Source organism: Alosa alosa, chromosome 2 (assembly GCF_017589495.1).
Source record: "Alosa alosa isolate M-15738 ecotype Scorff River chromosome 2, AALO_Geno_1.1, whole genome shotgun sequence".
In the NCBI taxonomy this organism is placed as follows: Eukaryota; Metazoa; Chordata; class Actinopteri; order Clupeiformes; family Clupeidae; genus Alosa; species Alosa alosa.
In genome coordinates, this window is record NC_063190.1 from 15,153,770 (window position 1) to 15,172,971 (window position 19,202).

A 19,202-nucleotide genomic window follows, 5' to 3' on the forward strand; every position below is an offset into this window, starting at 1 on the left:
GTGACATAAAGGCAAAAGGCTGCATTAATATTAATGAAGTCACAGCTCCACTTGTGTAGGCTTTTCTAGATGCCCACAGCTATGTACAGTACATACATCATAAGAGGCTCACCAACACCAGTGAACAGCAGCCATTCCTCAGTCTATATGGCTCTCACAGACAGAAAATAAAAGCACTCTCACTGTCTAACCGACTCTTCAGATGCCCACCCCTACTTTAGCCATGGGTGAGTGGCAGTGACTCTCTCTGTGTCTGTGCCAGTCCCCAGGCTGGTGCCGCTCTGCCGGACACTGATCTGAGCTGGCGTGCCCGCTGTGCCCGCTGGTCAGACAGCGGTGGCGGTGGGGGTGAGGTCCACGCAGAGCGCTCAGTGGGGCACCGCTTGCTCTAACCTCCTGTCGCCTTCTATTGCGTCCAGTCCGACTCTGCGTGTGCCTTCAGATCATTTTCACAGCTTGTGTGCCAGCTGAGGCATGCTTTATGACAGGACCCAGGCTGAGTGTTACATGAGATAGACAGTAACATTGAACTGTGGGACGGGGAGAAGAGGCTTCAAACCAACCTGCTGGCAAAGTGCTCAATTCTGGAGTGTGTGTCTGCATGAGGGAGCTTTGGGGAAGACATGGGTCTGGAGAGAAACAAAAAGAAGTAGACACAGACAGAGTGGGTTTAAAGGTGTGGAGATACATCTAATATACATTCCCATATACAAAGCTTACTGAAGAACATAAATCTGAGTGAAAGCATCTACACCTGGGAGATATAACCAAAGATCCTTGATTACTAGCTCCGCTTTAACCATCTCTGATATACAGTAACTGTACCCCCGCTTCAGCACCATGGACAGCACCAGCACACCCAGTTATTGCTTGTATGGGGTGACTTTCTCTCTGTCTATGTATGTGTGTACCTACAGAGTAAACTCATACCAAATATCTGTGTATTTATTTTAAATTGTGGACTCAAATAAAGGCGTAATGTGTGTGTGTGTGTGTGTGTGTGTGTGTGTGTGTGTGTATGTATGTGTGTGCATTTGTGTGTCTTACGTGCTTTCCCTCTCTGACCCCAAAGAGGACTGCACGGGGAGGTATCCTCGCTGTGGGTGTCTGCTGAAGTACTGCTTCGACCGAAACTTGTTCTTCAGAGTCTCTGCAAAGTCCCGCATCTTCTCTCCCGATGTGCTCTGAGTGACCACACAGGATGGCAACACACACTGGAGTTTAGATGCTTTCTGTTTGGCTCATGCACATATTATGCTCTCTGACTAGATATAGATGATGCTAAAAATACTATTGCATTTTATTGTATTGTAGATGTACTTTCACGTTTCATGTAATGTGATTTCACAGTTGTGTACTGCCCTATGATTGGCTTATGCAGAATCTTACAGGAGCGTAGTACTCAATGATTGGATAATGCGGAGTCTTGCCCTTGAGTGCCCGGCCAGACAGGAAGCAGGACTGGCAGATGTCCACATTAAACTGCTTTAGGCTGCGGTACCTATGGACACACACACACACACACACACACACACAGCATTCCAAACACTGCAGTCCATCTAATAACATTATTCATAAATGTTCATCTCATAACAGACCATATAGGTGTTTTCACTTGTATATACTGTATATTACACTAGATTTTTGTTTTATCACATATCTCTTACTTAGTCCAAGTGACAATCTCTGATGACTCTGAGCAGCTTAGCCTAAATAGCTACAAAGTTAGAGACAAACACTGTGCATCTTAATGATGGAGCCGTCTAGTTCCTGGTGTTTGGCTCTGACTCACAGTGACACACACACACACACACACACACACACACACACACACACACACACACACACCTGAATCCCTGTATGGGGCTCTGCTTGCAGACGTAGCATCGGGCCTGGTGCTGCGTGATCTCAGCCTGGGCCACGCGCTGCAGCAGAGGCAACCAGACCACAGACTGTGGCTCCAGCCCCATCCACTCCAGGAAGTCCGACAGCCCCACCGACGGCTTGCCTGGGACCTGCAGAGAGACCCATCATTTATCATCCAATTTCAGGGCATGTGATATTTTGGTGTAATTCTTCAGTGTGATCCATTTCACAGGAGGTCCAGTGTTTCTTAGAACTTATAACACAAGTCTGAGTATGCATATGCATATGCAGAGAGTGAAGATTATCATAATAAGGGACCGTACAGCTAAGACACACAAACACCACCAACATTTGCATCAACTTGCAAACTTTCATCTTTTCAAAGACATCTTTGCCATGCAAATATTTCATACAATCAGTCAATTGGCACATGCTCTATCATTTGCTTTAATGCTTACCCCCCCCCCACCACCACCCCCCACACCCCCCCCACACACACACACACACACTAACACAGACACAAAAAACACACACACACACACACACACACACACACACACACACTCTCTCTCTCTCTCTTCTTACCAACGTAATCAGGATATTTTTCTGGTCTGACAGCTGACTAAGGCAAGACCAAAGCTGGCCTGTCATGTGATGGACACCTCAATAGTGACACTAAGCCATTTATTAGTGAATCATTCTGCTATAATTATGCCACTTTAATGGACTGCAACTGTCAAAGGGGAGTACTCTTCCTCTTCAAAGCTTTCATCATATGATAGAAAGAAAGCAATCTCAACTGCTTTACTCAAGAGATCCCAAGAAGTCCTTTATTTACAAGAACATTTCTTTTGACCTCTAGTTTTGCTATTAACGTCATAGGCAGATTTATGCCTGAAACCTTGGCTTGACCCAGTCACAGCAGGACACTTAAGATATGACAGGCTGCCAGAGTGCTGTGACTCCGGCATTCCTTCTAAATCGTTGCAGTTCCACACACTAGGTGGCAGTGTGGAACATAATGTCTGGAAGAGGGCATTCCTCATATGATTTCACACATGCATCTGTTCCAGAACCACTTAGAAAAAAGTTGTTCTCTCTCTCGTGTTTGTGTGTGTGTGTGTGTGTGTGTGCGCGTGTGTCCTGCACATAACATACAACCCCCCCCCCACACACACACAGTTGTTCTCTCTCACCATACGGAAGCAGCTGGCCACGCTAGGTTCCACGTTGCTCCCACCAAACGCTGCCACTTCTCCCAGCTGCCGCGGGATCAGCATAAGCTCGGTCAGGAGTGCCGCCAGGTGAGCACCATCACTGCGCCCGTCCCCACCACACACCTGCTGGAACAGGTCTGGAGCACAGTGGGGCCACGCTGGGGTTAAAGATGACCACGTCATACAGGTATACTGACTTAAAGTTATTTGGGTTAAAGTAAAATAAAGTGGCTGTAAGCTGAATGTTTTTGAATAGAATCAGATGTTATGGCCTCTTTTTGCTCAATGGCAGTGACAGATTTCTCCCGGCTTTAAACAATAACAAACTATGAATAAAAAATTAAATCAAATAAAAAGGGTTTGGGAATTTCCCCCTCTCTTTCTTTTAACTATTTACTTTATTCTCTATCAAACAGTCATCCACTTACATTTACATTTTTCTTTGATATCAGCATTACACAAGCACACCAGGCCAGTCTTGAAAGACAAAACGCGCAGCTTCCCTAGTCGGCCACTAGAGGGAGAGGGAAGTGAATAAAACAAGATCTACTTTCAGTAAACATGAAAAATGTGCATACTTTTGCCTGACACAAGCACACACACCATATTACAACAACATATGCAACATATTTGAGCGTGAATGACAACACATCCAGGTGTTAGGCCTGAGGCTTTGCGCTAGGTGATTTAGGTGGAACAAATCATATGTAACAAACACATATGCTCACAAACTGAAATGAGCATGCAGTCATGCATCACATTGTCATTAAGATGAATAAAGACTCACATTAACAGAATCTTATACACACACAGCCAGGACATGTACACACACAGACAGCCACACAGATGCTTTGTGAAACACATTGCCTTTCTCTCTCTGTTACACTCTGTCTGTCAACCTCTTTATCTCCTCTGTTCCTTTACTGTCTCCGAAAGACACAGAAACACAAACAAACACAAACACACAAACACGCGCACACACACACACACACACACACACACACACTAGCCTCTAGTGGCCAGTGATTGATCTAGATGTAGTTGAGGCCTGAGGTTTGATATGATCCCTGCCATTTTCATCAGTGCAGGACAAATATTATTCAATGTGATGGCTTACTCAGAGTGAGAAACTAGAAACACATAGGGATACAGTGTGTGTCTGAGCATGCAAGTGTATACGCCTGTTAGCTTGTGCTATGTACATGCGTGCGTGCGTGCGTGCGTGCGTGCGTGCGTGCGTGCGTGCGTGCGTGCGTGCGTGCATGTGTGTGCATGTGAGTGTGTAGGTCTGTGTAATGTGTTCGTCAGCACATGAGAGGCAGCAGGCCAGGGGAAGGGCAGGAAGATCAGAAGACAAGCCACAGCATCACTTTAAAAAGACAGAGAGAGCACAAACACAGACAGCAGAGGCACGGAGAGCAGAGCCGCGGTGAGCCGCCCTTGTCTACCTGTCATAGACGTTGAGCAGCCAGTTCAGACACATGTCCACACAGAGCGGGATGTTCAGCTGCTGCTGGCTCTCCTCTTCCTGCTGATCGTACAGGGCGCCCAGAGTGTGGATGACCTCCAACACGTCCATGAGCTCTGAGCCAGTGACCTCTGCACTACCCGTCACGTCAATGATCAGATCCTGGGGCTCCGACTTAGGACACACAGCGGCAACAAAGCTGAGCTTCATCTGGTCCACTGACACATGTAGAGAACCAGGGAGGGACACAAAGACAAAGACAGGTTGTGAGGGTTAATAGGAAGACTGGTTGAGTTAGAGATGAAGTCTATCTCCACTATTTGAGGGAAAATTTTGGTTGACCGAGTTCAATATCTTCTGTGACTGTGTTGGTTTGTTTGTGTGTGTGTGTGTGTGTGTGTGTGTGTGTGTGTGTGTGTGTGTGAGGAGAGCAAGGTAATCCTCACGTTTTAAAGCCTTCTGCACTCGCCTCAGCTTCATTGCAGTTCTGTAGGCAGAGAAACGGATGTGGTTCAGATTAGCTACAGGAAAAGATAGGAAGAGAGAAAAAAGATGAGAGGGAAAGGAAGAAAAAAGAGAGAGAGAGAGAGAGAGGTTAATGGTTAATGTGTTATGTGCCTCTAATAAAATGGCTGAAGGCAGCAAACACAGAAGATGATGGCCATGAACATACAATTTGGAAATCTGTCACATCCAAGACCGCTCTTGGGCAGAGTGACTGTCACTGCTTGTTACAGTTAACTACAATGCAGTGTGCTGTACTCTTAGCTCTTACGAAGTTATTTATTTATGGTAAGAGCTCATTGTCACAATGTATGGGTAAAAGCTGGAATTTGAATATTGAATGAAACTGCTTTATATTCAATATGATGCTCAAACGCCAACATATGGATAGTCTTTGTCATGTCCATCATGAGGAAAGACCAAGTACCATGTGCACATTTTCATCTTTGCTTATCATGCAATAAGTTCAATGTATAAAATTATATGCTTCCCAGGACTGTAGACTATAGCAAAAATCAAGTGATTTACATCAACCCCTGCCAGACCCTATTTCAAAACAAGAGTGTCAGACATGTGGCAGCTTTCTTACCCATAGCCTGATAGAGCTCTGTCATCTTTGGGTGGTCCCAGCTGGTGGTCTGGGCTTCATGGCTGTGAGAGATTAAACAAATATAGATGGACAGACAGAGGGACAGGGAAACATACAGACAGACAGGCAGACAGACACAGTATAGGAATAAGAGATATGATTAAAAAAAATGAGAGCTTAATTCAATTCAGACTGAGACTAAGAGCCATGCACTTGGCTTTTTTTCTTCATAGTATAACAGTGTCCTCAGGCAGGTCTGAGTGCTGTATGTGGTAAACACAGGAAGGCTTTCACACAGAGGGCAAAAGCAGTTAAATCAAAATGCTATTTCTGGGAAGCATGCCACTATACAACAGCAGTTCATTTTATCATGTCTCTCTCTCTTTCTCTGTGTGGTGTGTGTCTGTGTGTGTCTCTCTCTCTGTGTGTATGTGTCTCACATGCATGTGCTCATACTGACTTGATGTAGTATGGGACTCTGTTGGGTGATATGGCTCGTTCCCATGGTCTTTGCACTGATCCTGGAGAATGATTTATCAATGAAAAGGATGGGTTAAATTAAACAGCAGATAACTAAACCCAGCAGCCAATAAGGAAGCTACATTGTTTACATGGTAAATTCCCAGACATACATTGTGTACCACATAACATAACCAAGTTTAGAAAATCAATACTCACTGATGCCCCTGTTTAGTAAGTGTATATAGATCTTTCGTAAGGGGGTTGTGCTAATGTTAATACACCATGCACTTAAAATAAAAAAAGTAATTGACCTGGACTTTTGAGTACACAGTTTCATAAAATGTCAGAGAAAGGAGATGGGAGAATCAACAAAATCTATTTATGCATCATTAAAGGCATTAGTTCATGGAAAATCAGTGTCTATGCCTTTTTATTTGTATTATTCAGAACACACAGTGGAAAACATGGATTTAGGCAGTCTCTCACCCGAGAGAAAGTGCTGGGATTTTGGACCAAAGCTTCTGTGAGCATCCTGCAAGTCCCTCAGTCTGACATCTATGGAGTCCTGCAGAATGACATCAATGTTTAAGGTACATAATGCAGAGCATTCCTACATTTGACATTTCAGTCATTAATGTAAAGCTGCACTGAAATGTCACACAAAGTGGAATGTATCAAAAGTTGGAACAAGGTTTTTTTCACTTGTTTCTTTGCAGTTGATTTATGTTAGACATATTTAGTTTTAAAGCATGTCAGAACTATTTGGCAGTGTTCATTTACTGTAAATGTGAGCCTAAATGTTTTTAAATTGATCAAGTAGCCTACAAATTGCCAGTGTAGATCAACACAATTGATTAATACTCATGCAAAGTCATACAAAAATACAAAGAGCACACATTTTAACTAAAATGTATTTATTTGAAAATATATTACCATACAAGATTTTCCATCAAAGTCAAGTCAAAATATTAATACAGGCCTAGATCTCTCATCCTGCTCTCCCTATAAAAAAAAGATGTTAATAAAAATAAGCAGGCAATTGGTAATCAAGACGTGTCACTGTCTGACTCGTACGCCGACTCGTCCTCATAATCAGATGAGTATTCTGGGTCTGACTCGGAGGGTGACGCCTGCCGAATGCTATGGTCTCTCCTGCATAGGGAGGTGGGACAGCACACGGTGGGCAGGGTCAGGTGGATTTTGGCATACGGGTAGTTTGGCAGGTGAAGTGGGACAGATATCTGGGAGAGGTCCAGGCCGTTGGGGTCAGGGCGCCGTGGGACCTGAGTGCGACCCTGCAGCGTGAAGGAGCTGTGCCTCTGCCTCACCCCCTTCCTTGACAAAGCACGGTTCAGGAGGTTAAGGGTGGGCGTGCTTGGGCGGGCGGACTCCTCCCAGCGGCTGGGGTTGGCAGAGGTGGGCTCGAAGGAGATGGGCATGAGCCAGTTGTGGTGCTTGAACGATTTTGGGTTCTCCTCTAGTGGTGCCGTGAGCCCAGCCCTTTGGCCCCTGTCACCCCTCAGCCTGCACATACATGGGCTGGCTGGCTGCTGCTGGTACCCCTCAAACGAGCACGGCTTAAGACGGGGCAGCAGGACATCCCTTACCACCGTTCCCATCCTCCAGGGCGGTCGTCTCATCCGAATACTTTCAAGTAATAGATCTCTCCTGCCAGCCTTTGGTTGGGTCATCACTGCAGCCTTAACCTGCTGCCCTTTGGTTCCAAACGGTCCGATTGTAGTTGAAGACGCAGAAGCATCAGAACACATCCTCAATGGCCTGTGGCTTAGATTAACAGATTGAAGTGTCTTCAAGGGTCCTCTCAGAGCCTGCAAACTGCTTTCTTTTACCAATGGCCTGGAGAAAGTTATCTTCACAGTGGATGCCTGCCTTTTGTCAGCTTTCTCAAATTCACAAGCTAACACTCTATTGCTAGCCAGTTTAGACACATGTACTTGAGAGTTAGCAGAGGTTTCAGCGTTAGGGAGCCTTGTTCTGGTGAGAGATTCTGTTGCTGATTTTGTAATAGGCGAATAGGAAATCCGGTTGGTTGCTTTGGTCACAGTTTTCTGAGAGGATTTCTTTTCTGGCACTTCTTTTTCCTGAGGTGCGGGCTTAGAATCAGCACTACTCTTCCCGTTATTCCCCATTCCATTCATTGTTTAAATTAATGTATTTTCTAAAACGGAAAAGAATACGTATCGCATTAAAATCACAACACAATTAATAGCAGAACGGCAAGCTTCCAACTAGTGCAGTTTTGTTTATTTATTTATTTCAAAGAATACGAACTGGCTACAACCTAACGTCTTGGTTCAGACTTACCTATCCGTGACTGTCTGAAAGTTGAAATGTTCATCACCGTTACGATATACCTGGATCTGTGTCAAATAGACGTTGCGTTTCCATAATCATCATTGATGCATCAGTTCATGACAATGCGATATATTTTGCACTTAAGTAAAACGGAAGATGCCGCGCTGACAGTCTTCTGAGAGATTTAGAATGCTAAATACAAGCGAGCAGTGGAAATTATTATGACGTTGAGACATACAAGAGCGCAGAACTCTCTAGAACCTTTGCTTAGGGACTTAACGGGGTAACCCAAGTCGAACGTGTTAGCAAAGCAAATTCAAATTTGCTAGCAGGTTCGTCTGGGTTATTTGGAGCTGACCGTGGTGCTGAAAATGTGAACTTGTCTGTGGCGACACTATGGTATTGATTCATAATATCCAGCTATAAACTTTCACCTCTTAGTTTATAGGCTACCAAATGCATTGTGAAATTTGTCAGATGTGAACACAAAAAAAGTAAAGGATAGGCTGATTGCACTTTTGACTTCTCTGTGCATTTTGGTGCTTACCTTTTAAATTGACTGACAGTAGCCTACCCCATGGCATAGTAATTAACATACAGTTAGACTCATACGTTTTTGAACCCATGCTAAAGTTGACTACAAAGAGGAATATAAAATCATCTTTTGGAAATTAATGCCTTAGGTTAAAAAATGAGGAAATATCCAACCTTTAAGGACACCAATGTTCTCTGTGAATAATGTATCGTAAATAAATAAATGTTTTTCCTTAAAATATAGGGATCATAAGTATTCACACCCCTATGTTAAATTCCCATAGAGGCAGGCCAGTTATTTCATGTATCCAGGATACTATGCATCCTGATAAAGTTCCCTAGGCCTTTGTAATTAAAATAGCCCCACATCAACCCTTCACCATATCTCACGATTGGCATGGGGTACTTGTCATAAGATTATCTCTCAATGCAAATCAAACCAGCTATTAGGCTAACTGAAATAAAACCATGCCAATTTCTAGGTATGGTGAAGGGTATGTGATGATGTGTCCTTAAAGGTTGGATATTTCCTCGTTTTTTTACTTAAGACATTAAGATCAATTTCCAAAAGATGATCTAATATTCCTAACTTTAGCATGGGTTCATAAACTTATAAGCCTAACTGTATATTGCATTGGCTATGGCATTACCTTTGGCTGACCAAATTTTTGAATGTCACTGTAGTATGTCATCTTAACCTCAAATACACAGTGATTAAACTCTCGCTTACTTTAACATGCCTTAAAAGGCTCATAAAATATTTGATTCAAACACACACACACACGCACGCACGCACACACACACGCACACACACACACACACACACACACACACGTTTGAGGCCACTCTCGCAAAAGTAGATAACTGTGTTAGCTAGGGTGGACCCATCACGGGAAGTAAACATGTTTCCCTGGGGCCATTGCAGTATATCCGTCATGTGGTGAGGTATTCAAAGAGAAGTGTCTGCCATTTAGTGTAGGTAATGGATGTGTTGTGCATTCAGCTGTATCTGGAATTAGCTATGATTTAGTTGTATAACCTCATTGGCTGAACAAACTATGGATAGAAACTTACTCAGAGAGTGTTCAGAGGGTAAAGTGCTGGTGCAAGCATCACAGGTTTTTGTGAGTAAGCTACCAATGCGTTGCTTTAGATCATATACTGTAGAGATGAATGGAGAATGGACTATCTGGGCTTTTGAGAAGTGTATACAGTACATGCATGCATTGAAGATTGAATTTCACTTAACAGTTAACATGTTTCTCCTTTAAGAGTACTGCATGTAGGGCAGGAAGAGTTTTGAAATACAGCTGCTTGCGGCAACCTTGTTGGGAGTGGGGTGGGGGGTGATGTCACCTGTAGTAATCTCCACTGGTCGTTGAGGCACTGCAGGACCTGGGTGTTTTCAGGGGACAGCTTTACCCCCGACACGCTGAGCAGCTGGGCCTGCTCGTTGGCCCGCCTCACTCCCTCACCCACGGGCACCAGCTCCTCTTCAAACAGCTATGCAGAAAACAGGAAGGACACCATGGACGCCTCCAGAAAGTGACTGTCAGGCCCCCCCTCTAAGGAGACACTTCATAGGCCCCTCTGGGGAGTGTGTCATGACCACTTTCAAGAATAAACTCTGGTTAGGCTCCCACTGGATAGAACTGTCTTTGAGGTTCTGTGTTTTTCTAAGGCTGCATTAAGGCTGGTTCATTGTACTACACTTTTCAAACATGGAATATATTTTCACACCTAAAAAACATCTGCTGTCTAATTCCGGGTGAAATTCATAAGATTCCTAAAATACAAGGATTTTCTAGACGTATAAAGACTAGAATTCCCTCTCGAACTGAACTATATATAAAAAAAACTACAATGTTTGCAATGAATAAAAGACAACAAGTCAACTAACCCTTATGGCATCGATATGGTCCTGAAGGGCATCCACCAGAAGTTCCCCCAGGGGTTCCCAGGCCTCCTGCACCCCCAGTGCCTCCTCCAGCTCCACAGCCAGGGAGCTCATGGAGACCTGCAGGTCCTCCACTTGGGTAAGCGCCGCATCCAGACGTCTCTCCCGCGCTGAGCACCGCTCCATCACCTGCTCCCAGAGCGCCCCCACCACGCCGGACTGCTGCCACACGCGCTGGACCTCCGTCTGCTCAGGGTCCCCCTCTACAGAATATCAGTTCACATTCACATACACAGACTTAGGGCTCTATCTTGGCGATCAGACACGGATGGTCAGAGGTGCAAACTTTAAAGACACTGGGCTCTATTTTGACGATCAGAAACGCGATGCAAAGCCCAATGCAAAGCTTATTCTTATTTTACATCCAGTCAGTGGTGGATTTTGCGCCATGCGCTTCACTATTATTGAGCCTCGCGCCCAGCGGTGTGGCAGAAGGTGTGTTCTGGCGCATATAAAGCACAGCTGGCGAAAGGCGCATATAAAGCACAGCTGAAGATGCACTGTCACGAGATGCAAGCAGCAAATCCTCTGCAGGATAAATATCCTTAGGATTTTTATTCAGCAATTTGAACAATTTTGGGGTAAGTGTTGCTTTTTCCATAAAAGCACTGGGTATCAATCTACAGTATATGTCTGCTCCCTGGGTATCAATTCTCTGTCCTTAGCATTGTTTACACTTTGGTCTATGAGCTGAGCTGCAGGAGCATTCAGTTCATTGTCAAGACACAGAATCACGCAAAATCTACAAAAAAGATATTTATTGGAGGGATGGTAAATTTATTGTTGAAGACAGAGAACCAGGGCTGGAGAAATACTGTATATGTTTGTTGGTTGTGCTGCATGCACATTTGCGATTGGGGCTTTCAGCAGAAGATAAAGGTTGGTACTAGTCTGGGGGAGTGTGGTCAGTGATTTCTTTTCATCATATGAACATGTCATTGTGATAATGAGCAGCATACTACCACCACCATTACCAATGGTTGACTGCTTTTACACGTGCTTTCATCAGACATTATAATACATCTGCCAATTATGATAAGGACAGAACAGAACAAAAAAAAGAACAGGGTTTTGGACACAATCAAAGAGGTTCAGCTAATTAACAAAGTGAAAAGAAAAGATTCCTTTAATTGCAGATGACAATGTAGAATGTACTCTCCTTTTTGATCCTAAATGAGTGAATCCCTTGTGGTTAGAGGGAGTCTGGAGGTATTGTGTCTTAGTTCTCTACCATGGTTGTTGAATGCCTCCTCTGAGTCCGGCATGGAACACTGTGACAAGAACTCCTGGGCCGACTCCAATACAGAGTAGATGAACGGACCTCTGGACTTCACTTCTTCAACAAAGAGCTTTGGAAAAGTAGGACCAGGGAGTTACACACAGAATCCAAGCAACTAAAGTACATTAGTTTCAACTAAAGCCAAAGCCCAGCGAAGCACAGCAAAACATAAAACAAAATGGAGCCGGTTGAATTAACTATAGCATCCTCATTTCCAAAAAACTTGAATACATTGGATGACAGATCAGAATACAACATAGAAATTAGCTTAAACGCTGAGGAAGAACAATTGCAGTAACATATGCGATTTATTTTCAGTAGCTATAGAAGCACATATTTATGTATACAGCCGTGGCCTACTGGTTAGCGCTTCTGACTTGTAACCGACCAGTAGGCACGGCTGAAGTGCCCTTGAGCAAGGCACCTAACCCCTCACTGCTCCCCGAGCGCCGCTGTTGTTGCAGGCAGCTCACTGCGCCGGGATTAGTGTAGTGTGTGCTTCACCTCACTGTGTGTTCACTGTGTGCTGAGTGTGTTTCACTAATTCACGGATTGGGATAAATGCAGAGACCACGGGATTAAAAGAGTATATATACATACTTACAAAAAGGTATCACAGTATCTATTTCCCTTGTCTCCAAATAAGCTAAGAAACCTCTATTTTTGAGACTGCGATAGATTTCAGAGTTCATAGTTGTTTGATAGGGGGAGTCTGAAAGCCATGTGATTGAAACTCAAGCAATTACATCTTTTGTCTTGTATCCTAATCAAATTAGAAACCCCAGTGAACTGGCAAATGTGGCCAAAAGCAATGGAGGGAGGGAAAATATTCACATGCTGTATTGTCCTGATCAAATTAGCCACGATTGGTCCTGACTTGCGACTCGCAACGTTCCCACAGGGGTTAACTCCTGCGATCAGCTCAGCTCTGTTTTTTTGGGTCACATGAGGGATGTGTGGGTTGTGGCTTCAGCAGAGGGAGGGGGGCAATGGGGGTGACTGGATATTAAATGAATTTCATACTACCGATACAAAGAAGGGTAGTTTTACAATCTCATAAAAGTACACAAGGCTACAGGATCTTCACATGGTCTGTGTTCATAGAACATCATATTTCCAAGCACAGTGGCATTTACAATTGATGAATATTTATTTTTTTACTGAAAAAATATGATTAACAAGTGGCAGTGAGGTACATGATAGCATGCCTTACCTTGGCTGTGGAATTTACATGGTGGTAACATGCTTAGTTACATGCCAATGACAAATCACAGTTGTTTACTTTTACATTATATTTATTCTTAAATGATATATATATATGTTCTGTTCATGTTCAAACATATGTAGCATACAGTGCCAGTCACACATTGTGGTCATCACACTGGAGGCAGCAGTATGCATCAGGCAGTCTGTATCACTTTGTGGATGTGTCGTCTAAGCCTGAGTCCAACACTGACAAGACGTGTTCAACTGGCTCACAACAAACTTTGAACCGATATCTGACAGCATCATTACACTTTGAGTGCTGGGTGGGCAAGTTCAGAGTATACTGACACTGTGTCACATTTAGCATCATATCAGTAAACAGTGGTTTATGTATTCCATGTATTTGGCTCCTTTCAGTAACAGGTGGTTTAGCTCACCTGGTCGCCTTCTCTCTGCTGTCGCAGCGATGCTCCATTGCCCCCCAGTTGCAGAGGCTTGGCCAGCTCCTCCTCCTTAAGTGAGAGCCAGGTGACGGTGTCTTGAAGAGTGTGCTGAAGGCAGGAGCTGTACTCACAGTCCTCACACAAGGACCTACGTACGAGAGCAGAGGTGAAAGAGTGGATGGGACTATCTCAGTGTGTGTGTGTGTGTGTGTGTGTGTGTGTGTGTGTGTGTGTGTGTGTTATGGCTGGTGCACATATGGTATGTTGAGTGTTCAGGCATGTCCCATAGCTACCCCCTTCCATTTGTCAAACCGCACACCCATCACCCATCACCCATCACTCTAGAACCCAGCATTCTAGAATTCTTCTTTGCCTCTGCATCACCCATCTTACCCCCAACATCAACATCTCAAACAGGCTGGGTCTCCAGGGTAGGCGCGATGCAAACATCTCTGAGACTGAAGAGAGGATGGAATGGAACATTTCTAGTGCTGCTCTGGCACAGATATGAAGCGATTCTGGGCCAGCTCCATCACAGAATCGGCTGTTCTCAGGGTGGTGGCATGGTAACAAGCATGAAAACGGGAACACTTCAAATCATCTGCTAATGGTGGCCTCAGGGGTAGCCTGAACCCTCATTCCTCTCTCTCTCTCTCTCTCTCTCTCTCATGCAGTTTGTCATCATTCATGCCTCGGCGTCTTGATGATGACGTCGGTTAATGATAATAACACTCTCCATCATGGTGCAGCGGTGCGCACAAAGAAAGGGCATAAACTGCCACGCCACAGCATTGTGTCACATAGAGAAAACAGCGCCAATTTCATCGAAGCAGCGATGCTTTGCGGTACAACCTTGTAACAAACGCTCTCTAATGCTTTCGAAAGCGAGGGCTACAATACGCATCAAAAAGGTGCGGGGCGACTATTCCATTACACTATGCAGGCAATCAAAGTAGTGGACATGCGTTAAATCAGTGGTCTTCAAAGTGGGGGCCGGGGCCCCCTGGGGGGCCGCAGCAAGTTGGAAGGAAAAATAAAAGGAACAAATAAATACATTTGAAAATGTAAAATATACCTATTACTATGAGGGTTGTTATACAATGTCATTATAAATTATTATTAGCATATCTGGACATTATATTTTCCATGATAATGACTGAATAATAGTAGAGCGATAAGCTCTCATATAGCAGAAAAGCCCCAAATACAATTTTTACACACTGTATGCTTTCGTCTTGAAGTGCTTGTGGCTAAAATAATTATTAGGATTAGCTTAATGTATTTTTACATTTGCCGTAGTATTGTCGATGGGTTTAATAAGGGGGTCCTTGGCCAGAACCTAGTGGTATTTGAGGGGCCTTGTCGTGGAAAAGTTTGGGAACCCCTGTGTTAAATAACCAAAAAAAATACAAACATGGATCGTCCTAGCAATAACCCCAGGAAGTTTTACCAAACACAGTTGAATTACACAAGGACACAAACGTTAAACCTCTGTGCTTTATAGAATTATTGTACCGGCAGGAATCTACAGTAGGCCCGCTCCATTCATTCACCCATAAACAAAACCAGGTCTTGCCCATCAGCAGCAACCCCAAAATCCCCACAAAACAACCCACAAAACAATTTGTCCAGTATATTGTCCAATAGGTCAAGACCGTGGAATAACTAAATGTCGAACAAACAAAACAATGTCCTTTTTAGGAAGTGGCAGCCTCTCCATGACGCAAAAAAAAATAAGGAAGGACTGGGCGGTCCGGTTTTAAAACCCAGCGTCTCACCAGCCTGTCCTTGTTGGCAAGCGTCCGTCCAGATTAGTAATCCCCATATAGAAAAAATAGGCAAAGTACCCAACAATGTCCTTTAGAACAAAAAAAGGGTAATCGAGACCGTCGGCGATACTCCACACTCCGTAGTCCAACCGTCAAACACATAGGCCTGTTCGCTGCCCCTACCTAGCGTGATAGCAGAACATAAGAAAACTTTGAACCTGTCCCCGAGCGCCTCCCATTGATTGACAGGCCAATTGATGGGAGTTCCTCATTATCAGTGTGAAAATCAGTCCTATACCCGTGTGTTTACTTCATTTCTGGTATCCTATCTAATGGACTCACATAATTACTATTATACAAACAGTAACGTTCAAAACCATACAATGAGTACATGCTCAAAATAAAACACATAATTTTAATGGATGACCATTACATTCCACCCCCCTCCCCAGCGGCGGCATATCTGGACCAAAGAAGGGTTTCATGTCCACCACATTGACTGTGTCTACTTTTGAATTATCAGACACCCAGCGCACATGGTAGTTTACTGGACCTAATCTTTTTTCTACCTTAGCAGGTCCCGACCAACGGGGTGCAAGTTTGGCGGAAAATTTGACCGCTGCTTTCGACAGTGGGTACGCCCTAAGCCAGACCAGATCACCGACCATAAAGTGTACATCCCTATGGCATGCATTGTAGTATCTGGCTTGTCTGGTTTTGGCTAAACCTACATGTCGCTGAACCTCTTGATGAATGTTTTGCTGTCTGTGAAGTGTTGTGTATGCAGGTGAGGTAGGTGTTGGTGTTTTGGAGATGAGGCGGCTCAAATGGCCCCTTAATACTCGCCCTAAGCCAACAAGGCTGGTGTCACCCCAGTTGTCTCATGTGTGGCGCTGTTAATGGCCAGGCGGAATTCTGAGAGCCACCTGTCCCAATTTTTTATGGTGCTGCTCCACAAAAGATGCTATCATGGTTTTCATGGTTCTATTCACCCTTTCAGTCATGTTCGTCTGAGGGTGGTACGCTGTTGACAGCTTTTGCATAACCCCCCATGACTCACACAGAGAGGACATGACTTGACTGGTGAACTGAGGTCCACGATCCGATACCATGTAGGCAGGCACTCCCCACCTAGTGAAGACTTCATCCTTCAGGATTTTACAGACCCGTGGAGTCTTTGCATCTTTCATTGGAAACAACTCCACCCACTTGGTGTAATAATCCACGACAACCATGAGCATTGTGTTCCGGGCCTTACTGAGTGGGAATGGACCCATGAAATCTACTCCAATCATCTCACCAGGAATCTGGACGTTCGTCTGTTGTAATTGGCCAGCAGGTCTTTCGTTTGTTGCTTTATACTGCTGGCATTTCTGACACGAGGAGATTGAAGAAGCACAGCAGACATGATCCCACACATCTTTTCGTATAGACATGATCCCACACGTCTTTTCGTATAGATGGCCACCAGGCCACCTCCAAGATCCTGAGGAGGGTCTTCATCCTTCCAAGATGGCCTCCGAGAGGACTGTTATGAAAGTAAGCAAGGAACTCTGGCACCATCTTGCTTGGGACCACCAGCTGGTAGTTAAATCCAGTGTATTGGGATGGCACTCCACGATACAGAACTCCCTGCTGGTCTTGATAGTGGACTCGGCCTGGGCTGGTTCTTGGTTCTTCTTGCCTCAGCTCTTCACAGACAGGATCTGTCTGCTGTGCTTCTTCAATCTCCTGTAGAGTTGTTGGCAGTTCAGCCCAGTGTGTCTTGGCTACAGCAATTTACATGTCCCCTGCAGGTGAGCGGGACAGGGCGTCGGGGACAACGTTGCAACACCCTTTCTTGTAATGGACGTGGAATGAAAAAGGCTGCAATCTCAAGGTCCACCGTGTAAGCCTGGATGAGGTTTTTGGGCAGTTAAAAACCCAGGAAAGAGCACTGTGATCAGTGAAGACATCAAAAGTGCTTCCCTCTAAATAATGCCTCAACTTCTCCACTGCCCACACTACAGCCAGACATTCTTTTTCTGCTGTGGAGTACCTCACTTCTGCATCCTTTAGCGCCCTAGACACATATGCAATTGCCCTTTCTTCACCATCAACATTCTGGGTGAGAATGGCACCCAACCCCACATCACTCGCGTCAGTGTGCACCTGAAATGGATGACGGATGTGGGGATGTGCCAGGACAGGCGGAGCCTGCAAAGCCAGCTTAAGCTGCTCAAATGCTGCTTGGCAGTCTGGCGGTCCAGTTCAAGCAACCGCTTTCTTTTCAGCTGGTTCATGAGACAGACACATCAGCCAGATTCGGGATGAATTTATGATACCAGCCCACAAGCCCCAGGAATCTTTGCAATGACTTCAAGTCGGTTGGTGCTGGATAATTGCTAATAGCTTCCACTTTAGAGGAATCTACCTCAACTCCCTTGCCTGACACAACATGTCCCAGAAAATTTAACTGGGTCTGCAACAGGTGGCACTTCTTGATATTGAGAGTGAGATGAGCTTGGTGGAGCTTTTGGAACACTGCCTCCAGGTCACTAAGGTGCTGTTCTAGGGACCTTGAAAAGATGACTATGTCATCGATATAAACAAAACAAATTGTTCCTCTTAGCTCTCCTAAGACATGTTCCATGTAATTAAGCTGGAAGGTGGGCGATTATTCATAAACCAAATGGCATGACTTTGAAATGATACAGGCCCATGTGTGTTATCACGCGGTCTTCGCTTGCTGTCTTCATCCATCTCTACCTGCCAGTATCCGCTTTGCAAGTCCAATGAACTAAAGACACTTGCACCCTGCATGGACTCTAGGATTTCATGCACAATTAAGAGGCATCGGATACGCATCATGGTGGGTTTTGGCATTTAACTTGCGAAAGTCGACACAGAATCTATAAGAGCCGTCTTTTTTGGGTACCAGGACTGTTGGGGAGGCCAAGCTGCTGAGGGCGGCTCGATGACACCCTCCTTCAACATCTTCTGAATGTGTTCGCTATGATGCACTGCTTTTGGCGACACCCTATCGCCCTTTGTCTCACTGGCACCTCATCCAAAGTTAAGATCTGATGCTTGAGGACATTAGTGACACCTTTGGTCTCTGTCCAGACTGAAGACCATCTCTGCAGCAATGGTCTCACTACTTCTGGCTGCATTTCCAGCAGTGGGGTGATGTTTGAGTTAATGTCTGTGGCCTCCGTGACAGCAAGATAAAAGTGGACTCCTGGCCCATCTTGGCCCCATTGAAGAGCGTCCCGGGACTTCCGTGTGAACTTATGTTCTTTGCCGCCGGGCAAACTGAACTTTCCCATATGCGGCTTCAAAACCATCTGACTGGCACATAAGAAGTCCAAACCCAGCAACAGTGGCATATACAGGTGCTTATCATCCAGGAAAAATACAGCGGCAGAAAGTTGTAAGTCATGCAGCCGAAAGAGCAATGTTGTTCTCCCAATAGCAGTACTCTCCTGTCCATTTGCCATAACAAACCTCTGACCTAAGCCTGTGCTTAATGGCTCAGCTTTCTTTTTTTATCTTTTCCCACAGGCTTCTTCTCATAAGTGTGAAGGTGCATCCTGTGTCTACAACAGCATCT

The 19,202-nt window shown here is 44.8% G+C and overlaps 2 protein-coding genes across 2 annotated transcripts in view; both read right to left on the reverse strand.

The window, feature by feature from the left end:
- The window catches only part of LOC125309945 (dystrophin-related protein 2-like), a 33,440-nt gene that overhangs the window by 4,667 nt on the left and 9,571 nt on the right, over positions 1-19,202 (reverse strand). The window contains exons 4-18 of the mRNA XM_048267070.1: positions 13,836-13,989; positions 12,145-12,262; positions 10,857-11,116; positions 10,313-10,459; positions 6,593-6,671; positions 6,105-6,165; positions 5,645-5,706; positions 4,998-5,072; positions 4,532-4,769; positions 3,512-3,597; positions 3,063-3,220; positions 1,849-2,015; positions 1,390-1,501; positions 1,048-1,184; positions 564-629 (exon numbers count right to left, since the gene is read on the reverse strand). Coding sequence (XP_048123027.1) covers positions 564-629; positions 1,048-1,184; positions 1,390-1,501; positions 1,849-2,015; positions 3,063-3,220; positions 3,512-3,597; positions 4,532-4,769; positions 4,998-5,072; positions 5,645-5,706; positions 6,105-6,165; positions 6,593-6,671; positions 10,313-10,459; positions 10,857-11,116; positions 12,145-12,262; positions 13,836-13,989 — 1,920 coding nt within the window. The remainder of the gene's footprint in view (positions 1-563; positions 630-1,047; positions 1,185-1,389; positions 1,502-1,848; positions 2,016-3,062; positions 3,221-3,511; positions 3,598-4,531; positions 4,770-4,997; positions 5,073-5,644; positions 5,707-6,104; positions 6,166-6,592; positions 6,672-10,312; positions 10,460-10,856; positions 11,117-12,144; positions 12,263-13,835; positions 13,990-19,202) is intronic.
- On the reverse strand, positions 7,049-8,589 carry LOC125309956. Its single transcript, XM_048267082.1, has 2 exons — positions 8,432-8,589; positions 7,049-8,285 (listed from the first exon to the last, which is right to left on the reverse strand). The coding sequence occupies exon 2, from the start codon at positions 8,263-8,265 to the stop codon at positions 7,153-7,155; it is 1,113 nt and encodes a 370-aa protein (XP_048123039.1). The 5' UTR covers positions 8,266-8,285; positions 8,432-8,589; the 3' UTR covers positions 7,049-7,152.